Source organism: Oryzias melastigma, linkage group LG23 (genome assembly GCF_002922805.2).
Source record: "Oryzias melastigma strain HK-1 linkage group LG23, ASM292280v2, whole genome shotgun sequence".
In the NCBI taxonomy this organism is placed as follows: domain Eukaryota; kingdom Metazoa; phylum Chordata; class Actinopteri; order Beloniformes; family Adrianichthyidae; genus Oryzias; species Oryzias melastigma.
In genome coordinates, this window is record NC_050534.1 from 21,457,975 (window position 1) to 21,480,283 (window position 22,309).

The window sequence follows — 22,309 nt, forward strand, 5'->3', positions numbered from 1 at the left end:
ACCATTCTGGGACAATAATCTATTCTGTCACTTGTTTATTTGTTTTTTCACTTGATCTGGGTTCTATTCAGAAAAAGGGATTTATTTAAGTTTTAGAAAGACAGATCTGACTAAGATCATTCTACTCTGACAGGATAAATCAGAGTTTTCCACACATGTGGACAAAGATCAGTGGAACTCAGATTTTAGGATTTCCCGCAGCAGCAGATCAACACAAACCTGAAGAGATTGGACACATTTATTTAAAACGGTATAAAAATATATATATGCTCCTGCTGAAATAAAATCATTGAAATAAAAATAATATCTGCTGTTTTTTAACATGTAAATCCGGTTTAAACAACTAAAGTAAAACTTTTAGATAAATCTGAATTATGAACTCTATTCTGTTTCTTTTGACATAAAACAGCATCTTTATGAATTTGGAAAACTTTATTTAAACCAAAAATAAATAACAGAACAAAATGTCAAAAAACTTTCAAAGAGGTGAAAGATCTAATCTACAACAGAAGAAGATTCATAATCGAAACATTTAGTTTTTAAATATGAAAATTAATTTACAGCCTTTATTTTTACAAAAAATATAAAACACCTTATAATGTGCAGTATTTCTCTATACTGGACCTCTGGGTGCTAAATATTACACATATTCATTTAATAGTATAAATATTTGGTATAATTTTTTTGTATGAAAAAATATATTTTATTATAATTTGTTTGACAGAAGACTTTCTTTCTTAGAAATATTTCTGAATACCTGCAGTATAATTCAGTATTTAGTCCTTCAGGCTCATACTCTTCCTCACTAATAAATAATGATGAAGACCAATGATACTAACATTCTCCTGCAGACGGACCTTTCTTAATTCAAAAGGAAACTTTCCTAAAAACTTCAATAAAGTCTGAAGGTTTGATGAAACACAACCTTTACTCTGAAGAAAAAAGACTTTTTCATCAAAACATGAAACTACAACTGATAGTTCTGTGATATTGGAGCTTCCTGTGGAGCTCGTGTAGAAAGATGCTGAGATTCTTGGTTTGTAGAAAGGAGGCGCTCCTCACTGACTGCTCCTTCAGGGAGGAGAAAAACAACACATCTGCTTTCAGATAGATGAATTACGCCACTTTAAACTTTATTTAAAAAAAGACTTTCAGATGTGACGTTTGCATCTGAATCCAGCGAAGGAGCCGGACAGAAACTCTAAAGGAAACCTGTCAATCAAATATTTTTTGAAAAGCATCAAATTGTGTTTTTTCCACCCAAGAAACTTCAGTAAATCATCAGGATTGAATGCTGTGCAGCTTAATAAAGTTACAGAACGGAAACGTAAAGGTTGTGAAAGTTAAGATGATCCAGTACCGGTCCCTGTGGTACTCCACCACTGACTGAAACATGAAAGAAGATTTTTACTCTAAATAAAAAATAAATATAAGATTCTGAATCAAAAAGGAGTAAAAAAAATCAGTAAAAGTTTCAATGAAAAACTGACCTTAAAGGTTAAGATTAAGAAACGAGGAATTTAGTTTAATGTAGAAAAGAAAAGTCGATTTTTAGCTCAGATAAATCAAACCCATTCGGGATTTTACTGTGAAGCTCTGAGGAGCGAGACGATGGAAGATCTCAGGTGAACGTCCCAACCAGGTACGGTCCTGAGACGCCTCAGCAGGTGGAATCCTGACGGTCTGCTCCTGTTTGAACTTCATGATCTGAGACGTTTGGTTCTGTTGGTCCACAGCAGCGGCGGGATGAGTTCTGCCGCAGAGGACGAGGACGCCGCCGCACTGCAGAGCGTCAAGTCGGTCACGCTCACCCGGGACAGCGATGGAAGCATCCTGCTGCACTGTCCGCCCAGCGGTGCGTCACTCGCCCCCAAAAATGAAGGAAACATAAATCTTATGAAGTATTTCAAAACGTTTTTCACAAACAAAACTAAAACACACATGTCGAGGATATCCAATGAACGTTTTGGAATTATTATGGGATGGCCATAGCTCTTACAGCGGCCATTTTGAGTCAAAGTGTGAAATTGTGTGATTTTTTTTTTTTTTTTTTGCACAATATGAGAAAGAAAACTTTTGTTTGAGTGATCTTCATGAAATTTCACACACGCCACCAGGTTGAGTTTACAACCGACGTTTGTTGACCTTTAACCTTAAGATGAGGCAGCCATCTTGAATTATTTTGGGGGAAAAAAATCAACTAGCATTTCTGGCGTAGTTAGCATCTTTAGTAACATTTTTTCTCTGAGACAGTTGATGCAATGCTGGCAGCTTTAGCCACATTAGCATAGCTTGCATAGTTAGCATTATTAGCGATATGCGTCTTTTAAAACAGTTGATGCTGAATGCAATGCTAGCCTTTTAGCATATTTAGGGATGTGTTTCTTTTGAGACAGTTGATTATGATGAATGTAATGCCAGCACTTTTAGCCACATTAGCATAGTAATCATCTTTAGGATTGTGTTTTTCCTGAGAGCACTTTTAGCAATATGAGCAAGCATACTTAGCATAATTAGCCTCCCGGGTAGCGCCTGTGGACCAAACCACGTCAGTCGTAGTTATAACTGAATCGAATCCACTTTGTGGGTTTAAGACAAAACTTCATCCTGGTTTAAATTAATTTATAAGACATAGTTTCTGGTTGTGATAGCGATGTTTGATGTGTGTGAAAGCTTCTGCTGGCGGTTCCTGGCAGTAAGAATGTGTTGGTTGTGCAGACGAAGACCCAGAGCCGCTCCAGAAGAAGCTGCGACTGTCCGCCGACGAACACTCGGACTCCTCCCAGTTCTCCCTCGTCACTTTGCCCGGTAAATTCACACTAACGTCCGGACGAGAAATATTTGAATGTATGGAATCATTTATAGAACTCAAGACTTCTGTGAAGACTCTCAGGATGGAAAAAGTTCAGATTATCCTTTTATTTTTATCCTTATAATGTCTGCTGATGTTTTCTCTAAATTAAATTTATGATGTAAACGTACTTTGTGAGATCAGCTGACTTTGCTGTTCTCCGTCAGTGTCACAAAACCACGAGAACTTCGAGGTGACGATGATGGCCACGGCGGACGGCGAGCTGTCTGAAGACACCGTCACTCAGATTGAGGTGAGTTTGAAGGTTCTGCACGGGTTCTGTATGGGCAGAGTCACTGAGGGGCGGAGTCACTGTGGGGAGGAGTCACTGTGGGGAGGAGCCAGAAAAGGACCTGAAAACATTTTTTTTTGGTAGATCCTGCAGGAGGAGGAGGCGTCCGAGTCCTCGAAGCAGAAGACGGAGGTTTCTCCGGTCAGTCAGGCCTGGTTCACCACCAAAGAGGACAAAGACACTCTGGTCAACAAAGGTACAGAGCGCCCAGTCCTGGTCCTCGAGGTCTACCACCCGCCTGTTCTTCTTCTGCACTGAAACCGAAGGACTCGTCCTTCTGCAGGTCACAAGTGGAAGCAGGGCATGTGGTCCAAAGAGGAGATCGACCTTCTGATGAGCAACATCGACCGATACGTGAAGGTACGCCGCTCAGCGCCGCCCCTCAGCCCCGCCCCTCAGCCCCGCCCTCTCGGGGTTCCTGTCCCCTCTGACGCTCCGCCGCTTTCAGGGCCGCGGCATCCAGGACCCGTCAGAGATCATCTTCGAGATGTCCAAAGAGGAGAGGAAGGACTTCTACCGCTCGGTGGCGCTCGGCCTGAACCGGCCGCTGTTCGCCGTCTACAGGCGAGTCTTACGGATGTACGACAACCGCAACCACGTGGGCAAGTGAGTTCAGGAGGAGACCCGGGAGCGCCTCAGCTGTGGTGCTCCAGGCTCAGATTTACGATGTTCTGCTCCGTCAGGTACACTCCGGAGGAGATCGAGCGGCTGAAAGCGTGAGTCCTCCTCCGCTGAGTCCGATCCGGCGCCGCTCGCCGCCTCCTCACGTCTCTGTGTCTCAGGTTGAGGGAGAAACACGGGAACGACTGGGCGACCATCGGAGCGTCACTGGGCCGCAGCGCCTCCTCCGTCAAAGACCGCTGCCGGCTGATGAAGGACACCTGTAACACAGGTGAGGTCAAACAGGCTCCTCCCACTTTACGTTCCTGTTTTTTTCAACATTTGTATGAATCAGGGAAGTGGAGCGAGGACGAGGAGCGGCGGCTCGCCGAGGTGGTGTATGAGATGGCAGGCGTGTCACCGGGGTCGGCGGTCACTGGAGGCGTGTCCTGGGCGACGGTCGCCGATCGCGTTCGCACGCGCTCAGAGAAGCAGTGTCGCTCCAAGTGGCTGAACTACCTGAACTGGAAACACAGCGGAGGGGCGGAGTGGACGAAGGAGGACGACCTGAACCTCATCCGGCGGTACGCAGACAGAGTGTGTTTTGTGTTAGTGTGTCTGTGGGTGTTAGTGTGTGTGTGATTGTGTGTCTTTGTGTGTTTTTGTTTATGATCGTGTGTCTGTGTGTTTTTTTGTCTGTTAGTGTTTTTCTTTGAGTGTGTCTGTGTTTGTGTGTCTTGGTGTGTTTTTGTGTGTTAGTGTGTCTGTTTGTGCGTATCCGTGTTTCTGTGTGTGTTTGTCTTCGTGTATGTTTGTGTTAGTGTGTTTGTCTGTTATTGTGTGTCTTTGTTTGTTTGTGTGTGTGTGTGTTTTTTTAATCTGAGTGTGCTTATGTATCTTTGTGTGTGATTGTGTGTCTGTGTGTGTTTGTATTTTTGTGTGTGTGATTGAGTGTCTCTGTTTGTGGGGGTGTTTTTGTCTGATTGTTTGTACGATGTTTTGTCTGTGTGTTCGTTCGTTAGTGTATCTTTGTGTGTTTTTGTGTTTGTGGGTCTGTTTCTGAGTATGTTTGTGTTTTTGTCTGTGTGTTAGGTATATTTGTGTGTGATTGTGTGTCTGTGTTTATATGTCTTTGTCTGTGTGTTAGTGTATCTTTGTGTGTTTTTGTGTGACTTTGTTCGTGTTTACATGTTTTTGTTTGTGTGTTAGTGTATCTTTGTGTGTTTTTGTGTGACTTTGTTCGTGTTTACATGTTTTTGTTTGTGTGTTAGTGTGTGTGTGTGTGTCTGTGTTTATATGTCTTTGTTTGAGTGTGTGTTAGTGTATCTTTGTCTGTTTTCTGTGTGCAATTGTGTGTTTTTGTTTGTGTGTTAGTTTACAGTTGTGCGTCTTGGTGTCTTGTTGTGTGTTTGCATGTATATGTTTTTGTCATTTTGTGTTAGTGTATCTTTGTGTGTGCGTCTGTGTGGATTTGCGTGTTTCATCATCAGACCGATGATGGCGTCTTTGCGTTTCAGGATTTCGGCGCTCAGAGTTCAGGACGAGAACGACATCAAGTGGGACGATCTGGCGTGGGGGTGGAGCAGCGTCCGCTCGCCGCAGTGGCTTCGCTCCAAGTGGTGGAGCATCAAGAGACAAGTGGCCAACCACAAGGAGATCCCGTTCAGCGGTACCGAGCTCTCTGACCCTGAAGATGTTGGTGTGACAGGAGTGAAGTTCATGAACGTCCGAGATGAAGAGAAAGATCTAGAACAAAAAAGCAAGAAAATATTCAGAAGATCCAGAAAGAAACAGAAACGTTTCAGGAAAAAGGTTTAGCCCTAAAGTTTGAGGATAAAAGGAGAATCGGATCAGAACCAGGAGGAAGAAAGACTCACAATCCCAACAAAAAGACACAAAACAACAAAATGACTCGTGTTTTTCCCAACAGTCCTCCTGAAAGGCCTGGAGGAGCTGATGACATCATCACAGACCGCCGCCGTCCCAGGAAGCCCCTCCTCCTCGTCCTCCTCCCTCCAGATTCAACTCACCCGATTGGACGACAGCAACAGCAGCCCCGCCCCCAGCTCGGTGGCGGCGCTGCAGATCCCCGTTCAGATCCCGCTGCAGATCACACACCTGGGTGAGGCTGTCAGTGATCTACCGCACGATTCTGAGGCGGGTTTGGGGCTGACGCCATCTTTGATTTGGTCCGGCAGCTTCGGACTCCGCGGCGTCCGGCGAAGGCGACACCATCACCCTGAACACCGGCACGTTGCAGGCCTTTGAGATCCTGCCGGTGAGCATGACTCCAGACCGTCAGGGGCGGGGTTTCTACGGGGTTCTTCTGATCTAAACTTGTCCTCCAGCTCGAAAACGAGGAAATCTGGAGATTATTTGTTGTTTTATTTATATCTCTGGCTGTTTTTGGCTCAATTTAATCAAACTTTTATTCATATTTTTCTCAGCTCAGTGACCAGATAATTGAACTCTTAACTTGGACTAAAAATCCAAACGCATGTTAATAAAAATATGAGGAAGTATTTTGGATTTTATTAAAATGGTTGGTTTGTTTTTCACATAATTTAGCTAAATTTTCTCAAAAAGTAACAAAGCTGCGAGCTGTGTTGAGGTCCGCAGGTGCTCCCCTCCCCCGCCCTCACTGGCTACATGCCCCTCCCCCTCTTCCCTGCTGCTCTGACCAGTGACAAATTAATGATAAAAAATCATGTTTTTTTTTCAAAATGGCGGGTTCTCTGTAGGTTTTATCTCCATAGCAACCATTTTGTTTTTTGGTCGCCTGATGATGACGAACAGATCTATGTCGTATTTAGAAGAATCGACGAAAGTACATTTTTAGATTTCCTTGGCAACGAAGGTTTTGTGTTAACTACGCCCACATTCCTAGTATGGTCCAACTGTATGTTATATTTTTTCGTTCACCTTGAACTGACGATTCATTTATTTAATTTTCACAAAATTCTGGTTAAAAATATGCGAGCAACAAAGGAACACTACTTTTTTGAGCTCGCCATACGTACGCCGTTCGAAATCTACAAACTTTAAAACCAATATTTTTTCCAAGTAGCTTCCCCGTGATCCTGGTTCTAAAAGGAATTTTTTATGTGGTGAAATTCAAGATGGCAACCTCTTCCTGAGGTCAAAGGTCAACAACCCATAATTTAACCTGGATTTCTGTGGAAATTTTGTGAAAATAATATCTGCAAATTTCACACTTGTCAAGAGGACCTGGCTGCAGACAACAACATGGCCCCAAGATGGCGCCAGAGCATCATTAGCTAAAAGTCCTCCAACTTACTTCTGTGGCATTTCTGGCTAATAATGAGAATAATGTTGTGTTTGGACGCCATCTTGCCAGCAACCAGATCCCTCTCGGTCATGTGACCATCCCATGATAATTTTAAGACTTCCTTTGGATAACCACAAGACTTGTGTTTTGGTTTCTTTATTTGTTTGAGCTCCATATAAGATTGTATCCCCATTCATGTTTTGATGTTTTTTTCCCGCTGTGATGTCATCATTTTCACTGACTTCTTTCTTGTTTTTGTAGTCCTTCCACCTGCAGCCCACCGGCACCCCGGGAACCTACTACCTCCAGACCACGTCCAACCAGAGCCTTCCCCTCAGTCTAGCCAACAGCGGCACAGTTACCCTGACGACAGGCTCCTCCCCTTCATCAGAACACATCATCCTGCACAGCCTGTCGGTCAGTTTCCGTCTCTCTGGAGGAGAAGCTCCGCCCCCTTCCGGGTGTCTTCATGTGGTTTTACCTCCGCAGACGGACGGCCTCTGCTCCGGCGACGGCGTCATCATTCAGACCGTGTCCTCTGACCCCGCCCCCTCAGACCCCCTCGGCCAGACCCAGCTCATCGTGGAGACGGACGGGCAGAGCAAGGAGGACCCCCTGGGCACGGCGAGTCTGCTGGAGGGTTCGGAGACGGTCGTCACGGAAACCCAGGAGTTGGTGACGGAGCGTTTCCCTGAGAAGGTCAGGAAGCCCCGCTGTCCCGTCAGTTCACCTCCAGAGGATTCCCGCCTTCAGCGTCAGTGTCAATGTATCTTTCAGGGGCTGAGCCCTCCCTCTGTGGAGGCTCCAGAGGTGCATTCTGGGATACCTCCCAGCAGCTCCGTGCTCATCGTGTCCCCTCCCAACATCAGCAGCACGCTGACAGGTAAGAAGGTTTTCTTTACGTTCAAACGAAACATTCTTAATGAATAATCACGTTCAAAGTCAAAACAAAATATGAGGGATTTTTGTGCCTCCATGTTGCAAACAAAAGGGAGTTTTGAGACCAAAATGTCCTACATTGCAAACAAAATGTAAAGTTTTAGAAAATAAACCTTCATAATTTGCAAATGAAAATATTAAATATTTTTTTTTTTTGCGTTTTTCAGATGCGTTGTCTCATTTCACTCATTTCCTATCTTTGATTTTGTGCTCATAAGTTTGACTTTATCTTCACAAATGTGCCACACCAAACAGCCAATCACAGACAAGGAGGTTCAGGTGTTAAAGGGTTCAAAAAAAGCTTAAAAAATCTCTAATTCGCTTGAGTTTTTGTTTTGCAATAAAAAAAAGTAAATTGTAGTTTATAAATCAATCTTTAAGCTTTTCTAATTTCTAATCTGATCCTTAAAGCTGTGAAAACGACATAAAACACCGAAAATATCTTTGTTTTTGGAAACAGTTGATCCAGTTTCAGTTGGAAACTGAATCAAACACGGTTCCTAAATGACCTTATTTCTGCCAATAAACACCTGGATGTTGTTCATGTTTACGTCTCTAAACGGAGTTCCTCACATCAAACTTAGGAAGTAACTCCGAATGAACGTCTCTGTTCCTCAGATCCCATCCTGGAGAACCAGGAGGGTTCAGACTGAGCTGGACAGCGCCCCCTGCTGCTCACAAAACGAGGTGAACTGTGAAACTCCTCTCCGTCTCGGATGGACGAGAAAACCACGGAAACTTCCTGGATAAAATGTGAACCGATCCGTCTTCCTTCACCTGCCGTCCAACAGGAAATGACGGAAAAAAAGAAACTTTTAACTTAAAACCAATAATGAAATTATTTTTTCTGACGACGCAATTTTTTTCTAAACTGTTACGTTCCAAAGAATTCTAGTTTTTATGCCTTTGTAAAAGAATAAAATTCTAATTTTTATTTTCTCTGATGATCCTGAAATGAACCAAAGAACCGTCGAGGTCGTGTCTTCAAATCTTTATTCCCATAAAACTTTTCATTTAAATTAAAAACAGAAAAAGGTGAAACGATCCTAAAGACGTGTCGGAAAACTACGACAAAAACAAACTAAATTCCTTCATCTTCTTCAGAACATCCACGTTCTCCGACGAACAAAAACAGATTCTTTTATTGCTTGGCATCTTGTTGGAACGTTCTCCTAGAAGCTGAATCAGGACCCGGTTCTGAATCAGGACCCGGTTCTGAATCAGGAACCAGTTCATCGCTGATTCAGAAAGATCAGGATTTTATTGGCTGAGAGCATCAGAGGAAACAGACGGAAAACTTCCCAGAAGATCCGAGTTTTAGATTTGTTCTGATGCTGGGAATGTTTTGGATCCTTGGAATACGACACCTGTAATCCTACGGCGGATGTAACGGTTCTAGATTGTTGTGTAACAGTCAGGAGGATCTGGAACTTCAAGATTTCAGCACCAAAAAAGGGAAGTTCCCATCAGAACCTAAAAGCTCTGACCTGGATGGATGGAGGCGCTTCCTGGTTGGTCTTATGGAAAAACGATCCAAACCGGACGGTTTCCGGCCTTCATGCTCAGAGGAAACGGTTGGAGTCCCGGTGGCTTTGGAATGGATTCAAAGCAGGAAGTAGAACCTCAGACTGGAAATCTCCATCTTCAGAAACCTCCTGACAATAGTGCTCAAAGTCTGTTTTTGTTTTTGCTCAGCAGCGCCCCCTGGTGGAGGTTAGTCCGTTTGGTGGAGCTCCTCAAGAGTCACAACGATGCTCCGGAAATATTCTGGAAATATTCTGCTGCTGCTTTAAGGCAACCAGACGGTTCTGATGCTTCCTCACACCCTCCTCCTCCCTTCAGGATGTGACCCGGTTCTTCTGCATCTACAGGCTCACAGAACGGCACGTTTCTGCTTTTTGGTCCGAGCTTCAAGTTCGTGTCTGACGTTCCGGTCGGCGCTTCTGCCCATCCAGACCACGCCCTCTTCTCCGCCTCTTTACCTGACGTCGAAGAAGTACAGGTTGGCACAGAGACACAGCAGCACGATGGACGCCAGCATGTAGTAGATCAGGTTCCGGAATTTGGGCTCCAGGTCGCCCTGCCGGTACCAGTATATCTGAGGAGGACAGGAGGAGAACCGTGAGTCCACCAGACCAACGTCCGGATGAAGATGACCAGAACCTGGTCTATTAGAGACCCGAATGTTCTGCAGCGTGAAGATTAGGGCTGGGTATCAATTATAATTTACAGAATCAATTAGATTTTTTTCTTTCTTTCGATTCACTAAAGTCAATTTAATTTAGAGTTTACATATTTAGACAAGTTCTGGGGTGAAATGTTCCTCAGCAGATTCAGACTGTAAAACCTGATTCCTGAAAACCGTGAAGTGATGAAGATTTTATTGATCTCTTCTAGAATTTACCAGTTAAGTCGACTGAAGATAATTATTCGAAAATTGCCGTTTGTGATCAAACGTTTACAGTTTTTCTGTTTGGAATAAACAGAAACTTTTCTGATTTAAAAACTAAAGATTTGATCCTTCAAACAGACGGTTTTCAGGGACTGAAATCTACAGAACGGTTCTTACCAGAACCATGGTGGACCCGCATGCTAACAGGATGCACACGGCAAAGAAGACGTTGAGCGGGCGCGGCGGCGGCGAGGGGAACACGAAGGAGCCGATCACCGTCACCTGGAGGACACAACCAACAGAATGACTTCAGAGGAAAAGACGATTTTAACTTAAAACGTCAAATTTAAGCTTCATCTGATCTGGAAAAGTGAATCGTGTGATCCAGAACCAAGAGAGAAGTTCAACCAACAAAGATTTTATGGTGTGTTTTAACACTACTGATGTGGTTCTGAGGTTCTCCTCTAGTCTTCATGGTGTGAAACTCTGGAGCGACTTACCAGAACCACCACAAACGTGACTCCTCCCACCGCCAAGTTAATGATCCGATCCTGCAGGAAAGACGTCACGTTAACTTCAATTTCAACCGTTTGGATCATTGATCACTGAGCTGGCCCGAATGGGTCCAGCTGGTCCGCACCCGCGCTGAGGTCTCCCCGAACAGAGGCCGGTTGTCCAGGCCGCTGCTGGTGCCGTACGTCCTGGTGCTGAACTCGTCCATGGCAGCAGCAGCAGCGGCGAGCTCACGTCTCAGCAGCACCGCCTCCTGGGCGCTGCGGGTCGGCGCGTGCTCAAACAGAAGAACCAGAACATCCCGGACTCTGCAGGCGGGTGAGACGGCATCTGTGCGACAGACAGAATTCCAGGTCAAATGTTTGACCCAAAGTCCACCAGAACCTTTTCCTGAGTTCATGTTTACTTCTTGTTTTTATTTTAGGGTCAAACTCCTGACTTCTGTGGTTCAGCAGTGAAGTTTTTGTTGTTTTAGCTGAATTATCAGATTTAAAAAAAATAGAAAAGACGCTGCAGAAAAATCTGTCTTTTCCGTGTTACTTCCCCTTTTTTATAAAAAAAACCACAAACAGTTTTGAGTCGACGGCGATGAAACAAAAGAGGAAGTTCAAATCAGAGCGACTTTCATCAAACTGAAGGTCGGATTCTGTTCTGTTTTCACCAGATCGACGGAAGATTGAGAGCTCAACGGTTCATTCGTGATCCGTTGAGCTGCAGGGAGGAAACACGGCTGCTGTAAACGCTCTGTTGACCCGCATCTAACTGAACGTTTCTGATTTATTACGGCTTTAGCTGGTTTCTTACACTTTCACCTGGTTCTGAAGGTCCAACCGCTCATCCCTGATACAGAACAAGCCAACATACGTCATCATGAAGGTCCAGATAGTAAAATCTGGAGGAAACTTCCTGACCTTCAGAGTGAACAAACTGTGATGCAAACACTCAAGAAAATGAAGCAAAACGACCTGTGACAGCAGGTGCTTCTTCTCCTCAGTTTGATAAAAATTTTGAATTTTTGGTTGTTTTGTTGCTTCATTAACTCGAGATGTTGTCTAAATGTGTCCCTAATCCATTTGTTTGTTCACATTTCTGACTTTCATAAAGCCAAATCCTCAGACACGCATTGAGGTGCCTTTCCTCCCAGCGTTCATGAGACGACGGCGAGGAAGGAAACCAAACTCCCACCGAGCTTTGTCAGCAGAAAACAGAGGACTGGAAAAACAAGAGAGTCTTTATGGAGCAGAGAAGCCTGGAGGAACATTCCTGCTGCCTTGTGATGCTTCTTAAGATCAGACCATGTTGGCTTCACGTGTGGAGGCGGCCGTGACGCAAACGGCACCCTGAGGTGGAGGTCCAGGCTCGGACGTGAAGGGGATCAGTGTGGAGGTTTCTACACAGGTTAAAACGACTTTAATCACACAAACTTACAATTATATTAATGGATTAAAGTAAATAAAGGAGCATTTGATTGTATAAATATAAAAAGGCAGGTTGTTTCAAAAGAAAAACACGATTTGACCTACTTAAGCTGTGATTTGAAAGAAAAAAAGTAAAATATTTACATTTGAAAATGCAAAAAAAAAGTGATTAATTGGAACGAAATTGAGGGGAAATGATCATTTAAATATGAATCAATATTTTTTATTGACCTTATATTGAGTTTATAATATAAACAAAAATGTCTAACTTTATTCCGATAAAAAAATAAACATTTATTAGTCACTACGCTAACAAAAAGCGTTTTTAAAGAGAAAAACAAAATATTTTCTTAAACTTTTAAATTTAAGGACATTTTACAGGCTTTTCTTCATCTATGCCCCAACCTCAGCGCTCGAAGTGTCCGGTTTTGGTCAGAAACACCATCTGGAGTTCACCGGCAGGATTTCTTTTCGGTTTTTGGTTGTTTTTTCCAGCTAACTCAACTCTGGGGCTAACGAGGCTAAGCTAGCCTGTCCGGCGCTCGCGGCGCCCCGCTAAAGTCGACTCAGTGCTAGTAACGGGGACAAAAAGCCGCGCGCGCGCCCTCCGGATCCTCACCTCACGGGGTTCCCGTCGATTCCCGCACTGGACAGAACTTCACCGGAACCGAGAGACGGGTCCGAATCAGATTTAACCCGGGTAGCCTCAGTTCAAGCTCGTTAAAGGGGAGTTCCGTTTCGATTGAGCCGACCGCCTGCTGGGTCACAACTGCGCATGCGTGGGACCCAGTCAAAATCTGGGGGTTTTACTAATCAGTGAACTCAGTTAAATCAGAAAATAAACGAGTTGTGTGGGTTATTTTACAGTCATAATGAGGGATTATCATTAGTTTGTCATTTTAGGAATCAATATGAAACACATTATGCTAAAAAACACACAATAAAGGATTTAGATGAGTAAATATTAATTATAATACAACAAACATCAACTGTGATGACAATAAACACCCTCGGTCGGGGATTGATTTTAAAGAGTAATTTCTCTTAGAAGAGTGTGGATTATTCTTTTAAAGAAGCACAAACTGGATTAAAGACTTTTGAAAGTTGTTACGTCTGTTTTTAAGATGCTAATTTCTGCTTGTAAGGCCTGAACAGACAGATTTGACTAAGAAACTACCCCTCATAGATCATGAAGCCAAACATAAAACCAGATAGTTTATGAGTAGAAACAACTTGTCATAATAGCCTTTTGAAGGTGTTTGTTGCATTATACCTGTTACCTGCAGAGTTCTGATCTCACAGCAGCTTTCATCACCGGCTGATGAGCATAAAGAGGTAAACTAAAGAGAGCTTCAGATGTGAGGGTCCATGAATAATCTGCCCCCACATGTCAGCATCACATGAGAGGAGGATGATTATTCCTAGACCTCAGCAGCATATTTGGACTGAAAACATTGAAAAAAACAGAAGAATGTTGTTTTTGTTTACAATAAACACAGTTTGCATGCAAAAGTTCAAATATGCAAAAACGTTTTAAATAAGTGTATTTTAAATTTAATTTATTTATGATTGCTGTACTTTTTATGAAACCATTTTTTTGTTTTTTTATGTTTTAAAATCCCCTCCAAAAAGTGGTGGTTCACTGGGTGTAATGCCACTTTTAACCAGCAGGTGGCGGCGCGCAACAAGGAGTCCGCCTGAACGTTCAGTAATAGACCGAAGAAGAGCTAATTTCCGTAGGCGGGACAAACAAACAGCAGAAATGTTGTGTTGATATACATTTTTCACGAGTTTACGTGAGACTCTGGGGTCCAAAGATGAGCTCGTTCGCGGGTCGAATGAAGGAGTATCCTACCGTCTCTCTGGACCGGTTCGACAGAGAGAACCTCCACGCGCGAGCCTACTTTCTGTCGCATTGTCACAAAGGTGATGAGCAGCGTCCAAGCTAACCTGTCCGTCCTACTTTCGCGTCGTTTTTATGATTTCTTATTTTCAGATCACATGAAGGGACTGAAAGGACCTCTGCTGAAGAGGAAACTGCAGTTCAGGTAAATTCAGACTAATTGCAAACGAAACTGAGAGTTTAGCAGCAGCTGCGCCAAATCTATGCGAACAAAACTACAATGCACGTGTTATAAAACCACACATATATATACAAAATAATATTTCATCATGTAAAATATTTTAATGGCGCAGTTAAAGCTGTTTAGTTAAGTTATATGTCTGTGGTTGAGCGGCGCTTGACCAGGAAGAGGATTTGTTCATTTAAAAAAAACTTTATTGTCATAACAAAACAAACAAAAAGAGCTGATTAGATTTTAGGATGAAAATTCAAATAAATCAGAATATTTAAGTAGAAGAAGTTATGGTAATTAACAAAAATTGAAGTGTAGAAATGCATTTTTTATATAAAGCTAAGATTGATCTTTAAATTAGTTAAATACGTCGGAATTTCTAAAAGATAAATATTGGACGTTCTGCTAAAGTATCTGTGATCGTCTTGTTTAGGATGATTGGAAACTAAACCAGAATGATCTCAATAAATAATCCATCCAAGACGACGAAACAACATCAAAATGTATTCACGTTTAGCCAGAATCCACCTATTTTTCCAACACGGACTCTGATGTTTTTATTTCTTATTTGTTGATTGTCATCTTCAGAATTCAGTTTCTGATAGAACCAGGAAGATCTCATGACGCCAAATGAAAAGTTCAGAGTCGGCTTCACCCGTTCATCTTTGAAAAATACTTTTTATTTTTTAAATATTTTCTACCATACAAACTCGAACATTTTAGTTCTGGACTAAAACTGTTTCTGTCTGGGTCTCTAGAACCTTCTACAGTAGAATCTTTGAGCTACAAACGTTCTTTTACATGTTGATTCTACACCATTTTGTAATATAATAAGTTTTAATAAGGATCTAATATTATGCTTAATGCTCTCCTTGGGTGACCCGTGTGTCATTCAATTACTTGTTTTTTTTTGCGTTTTGTGTATTTTTTAGTTTTTCGTAGATTTATATTGAATATATATTTATGCTTAATTGACAGTACTGATCTGTATTGAATAAAAGAAAAAATCTAATGAGAAAACAAACATTTAGATGGATTTTCTGTCTTGTTTTTCATCAAGTTCCTCAAACATAAATTTGACTGGAAATAAAGCCAGTCGAGGATTTTTGGGTTTAGAGCTTTTTGGTGTTTTAATTTTGACTTTTTAATTGTAGTTCGTTTTACATTTTAGTGGAAATATTTTATTCCCTTTTTTAAAAACGCACAAATTTTTACTTATTTTAATTTTTTCTCATTTTTTATAAATAAAAAAAATCATAAAAAAAACTAAACATAAATGAGACTCAGAACAAACACTTCATCTTTCATTACATCAAATTAGGATTGAATTGATGCTGTTGGTGTTTTATTTTTGTTTTATGAAGTTTTTGACAAAACCAGAAACTGAAACTCATGTTTGTCTGCAGTCGCACCGTCCGCCTGTACTGCTCCTTCGTCACCAAAGAGCTGCTGCTCAACAACCAGAAGTACTCGTTCTGGGAGGAATACATCGTCAGTCGGCCGCTTCACTCACAGTAAAACCTTTATTGAACACCAGCAGCTTGAACGACACGTTTCTGTTTTCTGTTCAGGTTCCTCTGGAGCTGGAGAGTCCGACTCAGATCTCTCTGGTGGACGAAGCGTCTGGAGAGGTGAGGATGAAGGACGCTCCTCTCTGTCTGTGCAGCCTCCATCTTTACACCTGAGAATAATCCAAACGCTTTTCTGCTCTGTGCGGGTCAGAAGGAAGAGGTGGTGGTGACACTGCTGCCGGCGGGTCACTGTCCCGGCTCCGTCATGTGAGTCAAAGCTTCGACTGAATTCAGACGTTTGAAATGATGAGAGATCCTCCCTGTGGGATCAAAGAATGATCCTAATATAACGTGAAGCTGCAGTCGCAGCTGAGCTTTACTGAAGAACCAGATTATTTTCACGATTATCACCCCCACACTTAAACTCACCTAAGACCTGATAAAATTAATGAAGTAAGTTTTGAAATTATTATGGGATGGCCACGGGACCTACGGTTAGGCGGCCATATTGGGACAAAGTGTGAAATTTGGCAATTTTTCCCACAGTTGTAAACATGTAATGTATGAATCACTGGCTTAAAATGAACAAAACAATATAACATATAATACGACCATATTTGGAATGTGGGCGTGGCTAACAAAATCTCCGTTGCTAAGGAAATCCAATAACTGACTTTTGCAGCTTCTTCTAAAAGTTACATAGATCTGTTCGTCACTCCCAGGCAACCAAAAAATTAAATGGTTGCCATGGAGATAAAGCAACAGAAAAGCCGCCATTTTGAAAAAAATAGTTTGTTTTTCATAAATTTCTCACATGGTGGCAGAGGGGGAGGAGTGTCTAGCAGCTGCTCAGGATCTTATGGTGACCGAGTCATGTTAACGTCAGTTTAAAGTTTAAATCTCCTGCTCAGGTCAAAACAGAATCTGATCCGGATCATTTAATCCCAGAACCTTTTTGCTGTCTCCACCCCCTGAAGACAAAGTTGAGGGCAAATTCCCCCTTCAGCGTTTAAAAGTCAGAATGAACAGTTTTGAGTCTGAACGAAGCGGCTGTGCTTTCAGGTTCCTGTTTGAGGGTTGCCATGGAAACGTGCTGTACACGGGGGACTTCCGGCTGGCGGCGGGAGACGCGGCGAGGATGGAGCACCTCCACTCCGGCAGCAGGTCGGTGGACGTCCTGCAGCAGAACCCGGACAGACGGCTGGTTTGGTTGATGGCTTTAGCTTCTTCTTTCAGGGTGAAAGACATTCAGAGCGTTTACCTGGACTCCACCTTCTACGACCCGCGCTTCTACCAGATACCGTCACGGGTGAGCCGCCATATTACTTCCTGCTGCTGTTCAACCGGGCCGAACCTCAGGTGTTTGTCTCTACAGGAGGTCTGTCTGAAGGGCATCTCGGAGCTGGTGGGGAACTGGATCAGCCAGAGTCCGTACCACGTGGTCTGGCTCAACTGTAAAGCTGCGTACGGATACGAGTACCTGTTCACCAACCTGGGAGAAGAGTTCGGGACGCAGGTGAGCCGGCGCCACGGTCGGTTCCTGACAAACTCGGAGTCCTGAACTCCCTGACGTCTCTGCAGATCCACGTCAACAGTCTGGCCATGTTCAAGAAGATGCCGGAGATCCTGAGCTACGTGACCACGGACCGCGGCGCCCGGATTCACGCCTGCCGCCACCCAAAGGTCTGCTTAGATCTGTATCGCCATGGCAACAGATGCTGGACTAATTCACACTCATGTTCTCATTTTTTTTAGTGGAAGAACTTTTAGGAAAATCAAAATCTTCCCTAAAAGTGTCTTAATCTTTGAAGCGAAGCGTGAAAGTGTTTTTGTCTTCTGGTCTGCGATCAGGATGAGGAGTTCTTCCAGGGGAACCGGCTGCCGTGCGGATGCTCGGCGCCCGACGGGACTCCGCTCCGCATCATCAGCATCAAACCCTCCACCATGTGGTTCGGAGAGAGGACCAAGAGGACCAACGTCATCATCAAGTGAGTCGAGCAGCAGCGGGACGTCGGTCTGAAAGATTCAGGTCCATTTTGAACCAGACACGACCCGGTCAGAACCGCGAAGTCTCATGTCACCCTGTAGAAAAATGAAACGCTGAGTCATTTAAATATAAATGTTGTATTTTAGGCATAAATAAAACATAAAGAGAAAATAACATTCTGTTATATCAAATATTTAATTATATTAAATTTGACAGAAATTTCAAACTTCCTTTCAAAATAAAAGTCACTCCATACTACAGCAGTGGTTCCCAACCTTTTTCAGGCCACTGACCAGTTTAATTAGACAATTTTGGCATTTTAGGTTTCAGGTTTCTAAAAATCTGGTTTCAAAATAAAATTCTACTACAAAAAATGTAGTTTAAAAAAGTCTAAAAATATCATTTTTGGTTTTTATAGATGAAGATTCAATGAAACAGATGGATCATGTTTCGTCTTCACATAAATCTTCATTCACCTGGTTTTTTTCAACATTTTCTGAGCTAAAGTTTCTGAACCTCATTCAGTGTTTCTGCAGGAAAATTCTCAATTTGACACGTTTCCACAAATCCTCAACTTTATTTGATTAAATCTTCATTCTCTGTAAAATTTTTGAACTTTGTGATGAAGATTTTCTCTTTAATGTCAAAGTGGAGGCTAGCAACCAGACGCTAGCTTCAGCTGCGAACGACTTTTAAGGTGGTATGGATAAATAAAGCAAAATAAAATAATCCAACCGCCATAAAACTGGTATCTTCTAAATATAATATAAATCCCCAAAGAAATTTCCAAATTCTTTTTATTCTTTGGTTTTGTTAGCTAGCCACTTGAAGTCATGTGACCAATACGGATGTTGTGAACAGAATCCAACAGTCTTTCAAAATAAAACTTCCTTCAGGATCAAAAAACAAACTAAATAATCCAAGTTAGCGCCTGGATCTCTTTTTTTTTCTGTCTGTGGCCCGGTACCGAGTGACACACGGACCGGTACCGGTCCACGGCCCGGGGGTGGAGATCCACTGCTGTATGGGATCATTTTAATGGAGCAAATGTAGTAGCTAGTGTAACATCAGCAGTTACTTTACAGTTGTTTGTTGCATCTCCATAAATTCTTAAATCTAATTAAGTAAAATTGAATCGTAGCTCACTAATTGACCCTTATCGGATTTTTCAGACCATAAATAAAACTTTAAATCTTTTTTCAGAAACAGAAAATGCACTTTTATATGGATTCTGGTTGTTTACTGATGTAAAAAAAAAAAATCTGTGAAAATGTTTTAGTGTGACTTTGGTAAAAGACGAAGCTGTGCTGCTGAATTGATTTTTGGAGCATTATGGGTAATGTAGTCAAGAATACCGTATATATAGTCTGAAAAATGCATTACTTTAAAATAAAAATCATATTTTTCTGTAACCAGAGTCACATAGGGTTCTAAAAGAGGCTCTGGAGCTTCTGGTTTCAGAGCGGTCTGGACTTCTATGTTAATCATGACGAATCAGAACCTCTGAACTGGATCTCAAGTGCAGCTTAAACCCAAACGTTGGTCTAGTTCTCCAACAGAAGATCTTCTCTTGAGACGTTTTTTTATTTCCTGAACCTGATTTTCTTCTTCTTTTCCAGAACAGGGTCCAGTTCTTACCGAGCCTGTTTCAGCTTCCACTCCTCCTACTCCGAGGTGACTGTAGCTTCAGTGGATGAGTGTTTCTTTAAAAGTTTTGTTCTAACGTATTTATCGTACAGTAAAGAACCTGTATTTTCCGTTTCAGCTTCAGTCAAACAGAATTCTCTCGTTTCAGCTGAAAGACTTCCTGGCGTACCTCCAACCCGTCCACATTTACCCTAACGTGGTCCCGCTGGGCCGCTCGGAGACGGAGGTCACGCAGCTGTGAGGAACCTTCACTGCAGACGTACAGGAAGCAGCTCCTCCTCTCCTGCTGATAGAACCGGTTCTGTTCTGTTCTCTAGGTTGAGCCGGATGTGCCGGAGCCGCTCCGATCCTTCAGCCTTCATCTACAAACCTCTGGGAGTCCTGAAGCGCAGCGTGGTGCAGCGGCCAGCCAGCGGTAAGACCAAATGTCTGAGGACGCTCAGCTGAAGGAGATCTGCGTCGGAAACGGAAACCTTTGACTTTGTGTTCAGACTCTGAGAGCGACAGCGAGCTGTTTGAAGGTTTGGACCTGGTACCGGTCAGGAAGAGGATGGGTCTGAACTGTGAAGCAGGAAATGGTGAGTTTCAGTTCGATTCTCCTTTCTGGACAGAACATCAGGCCTGATTTAAACACGTCCTTCTATTTCTGAGTCTTTTATTCCAATCATTAGAACTTCAGTCCTGTTATTTTTAAGTTAATTTTTTTATTTTTTTACTAAAGCGGACTGTTTAATATGCGATGCGTCACGTTGTCATGGTTACAGCTTCAGCGCGAGCTCCTTTCTGAGAACGATAATCATCACGAGAAGTAAAAGTTAAACCATAATTTTAAAGAGAAAGTTCATCTCTAAACGCTTGTTTTTGTCCAGATGATGAAGAAAACGTCTGAATTGAACATTGTAAATCAAACTATAACTTGTCTTTTCTGTTGTCTTGTTGTGATAAACTCTGGAATAAAGTATATGTTGTGGTATAATAAGGTATATTTGAATTATGGTACTAAAAGGAATTTTGTGTTCACTATTCTCTGGATTGTTCAGAAGATTTGTCCTCTTTTAATCTAGTTAATTGGAGCATTCTGGACCTGATGTTCATTTATTTTGTCATTTGTTCAAGATTTAAACAAACCCTGTCAAAGTAAAAGTTAGATGTAGTTTTTAATAAAAAAAATTAATAAAGACACCTTTTGAGTTTTAAATTGATCTTTTACTTTTAACAGCAAATCGTTGCAATTAATCGCACGATCAATTAATCGCAGGCAGAACTACCAAAAACTAAAACTTTTTCTCAGTTCCAGAAGTTTCGACGGTTCAGCTTTTTACTTAATTTTTTTTGTGAAAATTGTGTTCTAACTTTGACCACCGGAGGGCGCCAGGATTCTGAACTTTGTGTTTACATTTTTATGTTCAATTAAAATTTGAAAAGTAACACTGGGCTCGGAAACGTGATTCAAGCGACCCCCGTCGATGGAAAGTCTGTTTTAGAACGCGTTTTGGGCTTTTGTGTTCCAAACTCTAATGTTGTTACTGACGTTTGTAAGACAATTTTTGGGCTCTACGTACAAAACGGATTCTCAGTTGGACTTTAACCAATCAGGGGCTCCGATTTGATAGTGAAGAATAGATGGAGCAACATGTGAGATTTGCACCACTTTGACATTTTATCACCGAGCTTCTTGCAGCTGTACGTGCGCTCATATCTGGTCGCGACAGTCTGGTGAGAACGTCGTATTCAACATCCTGTGTTTTTAAACGTCTGCTGATTGAAATATTTTCTAACTTTAGAAAACATTCCTGAGAGAACAGCGCCCCCTGCCTCTGCGCCGTTGCCTCTTGCGGTCGACAGCTCGCCGTCTGCTCCTCAGAACTACTACGACTGCACCGAGTCCAACGGTGAAGACGACGATGAAGAGGAGGAGGGAAGAGGAGACAGCACTGCGTCTGAGGCGCCGAGGTGGGAGGATTTCTTCTCTGCAGGGACGCTGACCGACAGCCAGAACAGCCAATCGGAGCCATGCTGCTCTGTCACAAGCCCCGCCCCCTCAGCCGCCACCGGCTCCCAGACTCCAGAACTATTCAGCGACGAAGAGGAAACCCCAAATAACGAAGACTTCAGCTTGACCCTGTCGGCCTCCACGTCCGCTCATTCCTCACAGAACTTGGAGTTGCCCGACACGGTGATCCTCCGGCCTGAGCGAGCCGACGCCCACCACAGTGAGACCGACCGACCAGAGGAGGCGGAGCTATCCCAGGCCTCGTCAGACTTTGACATTCCCTCCACGCCGGAGTCAAAGGTGCTGAGACCAGAGGAGCTGTCCCAGCTGTACAGGAAGTTAGCTTCAGGAGAGGAAGTGATGGTCAGGAAAGGAAGTCAGGGCTCCGTGTGACGAGACATCAGGAAACCAGCTGCTCGCCGCGCCGCCAACTTACAGTTCACATGTTCTCTGCAGAACAAGTACCGTTTGGAGCTGCAGAACTTTGAGTTTCTTCTCCAGACACCGTCTGTGTCTTCAGTTCATGAACGTCCTCAGAGGAAAAAACTGTAGCATTTCATCATAAGATGAAAGTGTTTCTGCTGCTCCTGTTAACTCATGTTAACTTCAGTTCACTTTAACCGCACAGAAACACCTGTTTCCGTTAACAGACACTTTGTGGCTTTTTCCATGAAATGGATCAACGTTTGTGTTTCTTCACAGAGAATAAAACATTTATTTTTTACAAGGTTGTGTAAAAGTGTTAAGTAGAAGAAAATAATTTCATAGAAGTTTTTTCTGTGTCAAAAAAAGTTCTAAAGGG

The 22,309-nt window shown here is 42.8% G+C and overlaps 4 protein-coding genes across 9 annotated transcripts in view; 2 read left to right on the top strand and 2 right to left on the bottom strand.

Annotated features, from left to right (window-relative positions):
- Positions 1-8,905, top strand: part of dmtf1 (cyclin D binding myb-like transcription factor 1) — a 10,756-nt gene extending 1,851 nt beyond the window's left edge. Inside the window, exons 2-17 of the mRNA XM_024290110.2 lie at positions 1,737-1,855; positions 2,719-2,808; positions 3,019-3,104; positions 3,228-3,339; positions 3,427-3,503; positions 3,592-3,749; positions 3,827-3,859; positions 3,926-4,035; positions 4,099-4,327; positions 5,261-5,412; positions 5,674-5,865; positions 5,942-6,021; positions 7,294-7,449; positions 7,522-7,731; positions 7,810-7,915; positions 8,590-8,905. Coding sequence (XP_024145878.1) covers positions 1,747-1,855; positions 2,719-2,808; positions 3,019-3,104; positions 3,228-3,339; positions 3,427-3,503; positions 3,592-3,749; positions 3,827-3,859; positions 3,926-4,035; positions 4,099-4,327; positions 5,261-5,412; positions 5,674-5,865; positions 5,942-6,021; positions 7,294-7,449; positions 7,522-7,731; positions 7,810-7,915; positions 8,590-8,624 — 1,935 coding nt within the window. The 5' untranslated portion in view covers positions 1,737-1,746 and the 3' untranslated portion in view covers positions 8,625-8,905. The remainder of the gene's footprint in view (positions 1-1,736; positions 1,856-2,718; positions 2,809-3,018; positions 3,105-3,227; positions 3,340-3,426; positions 3,504-3,591; positions 3,750-3,826; positions 3,860-3,925; positions 4,036-4,098; positions 4,328-5,260; positions 5,413-5,673; positions 5,866-5,941; positions 6,022-7,293; positions 7,450-7,521; positions 7,732-7,809; positions 7,916-8,589) is intronic.
- A 42-nt stretch (positions 8,906-8,947) lies between these two features.
- tmem243b (transmembrane protein 243, mitochondrial b) lies at positions 8,948-13,084 on the bottom strand. Of its 2 annotated transcripts, none has more exons than XM_024290187.2 (5): positions 12,914-13,084; positions 11,004-11,206; positions 10,864-10,914; positions 10,541-10,645; positions 8,948-10,069 (listed from the first exon to the last, which is right to left on the bottom strand). In XM_024290187.2, exons 2-5 carry the CDS (start codon positions 11,082-11,084, stop codon positions 9,950-9,952), a joined length of 357 nt encoding a protein of 118 aa, XP_024145955.1. In that variant the 5' UTR covers positions 11,085-11,206; positions 12,914-13,084; the 3' UTR covers positions 8,948-9,949. The 2 variants fall into 2 exon arrangements, with proteins under 2 accessions (XP_024145955.1, XP_024145966.1); XM_024290198.2 differs by lacking the exon at positions 12,914-13,084 and adding an exon at positions 12,700-12,871.
- On the top strand, positions 11,267-22,234 carry dclre1c (DNA cross-link repair 1C, PSO2 homolog (S. cerevisiae)). 3 transcript variants are annotated; one of them, XM_036210327.1, is made up of 15 exons: positions 11,267-11,853; positions 11,981-12,274; positions 14,291-14,342; positions 15,776-15,860; positions 15,941-16,000; positions 16,092-16,147; positions 16,943-17,044; positions 17,117-17,396; positions 17,462-17,563; positions 17,732-17,868; positions 19,487-19,541; positions 19,663-19,751; positions 19,832-19,929; positions 20,006-20,092; positions 21,299-22,234. In XM_036210327.1, exons 3-15 carry the CDS (start codon positions 14,296-14,298, stop codon positions 21,898-21,900), a joined length of 1,800 nt encoding a protein of 599 aa, XP_036066220.1. In that variant the 5' UTR covers positions 11,267-11,853; positions 11,981-12,274; positions 14,291-14,295; the 3' UTR covers positions 21,901-22,234. The 3 variants fall into 3 exon arrangements, with proteins under 3 accessions (XP_036066220.1, XP_024145890.1, XP_024145899.1); XM_024290131.2 differs by lacking the exons at positions 11,267-11,853; positions 11,981-12,274 and adding an exon at positions 13,811-14,220 and having other exon boundaries at positions 17,117-17,189; positions 17,256-17,396; XM_024290122.2 differs by lacking the exons at positions 11,267-11,853; positions 11,981-12,274 and adding an exon at positions 13,799-14,220.
- Positions 16,804-22,309, bottom strand: part of cpm (carboxypeptidase M) — a 33,981-nt gene continuing 28,475 nt past the window's right edge. For 2 of the 3 annotated variants that reach the window (XM_024290167.2, XM_024290159.2), the window contains one exon: positions 17,615-17,962. In XM_024290167.2, the coding sequence (XP_024145935.1) occupies positions 17,953-17,962 (10 nt within the window). In that variant the 3' untranslated portion in view covers positions 17,615-17,952. Of the gene's footprint in view, positions 17,058-17,141; positions 17,963-22,309 lie in introns of those variants that run through there. The other variant, XM_024290150.2, reaches the window with a different exon arrangement.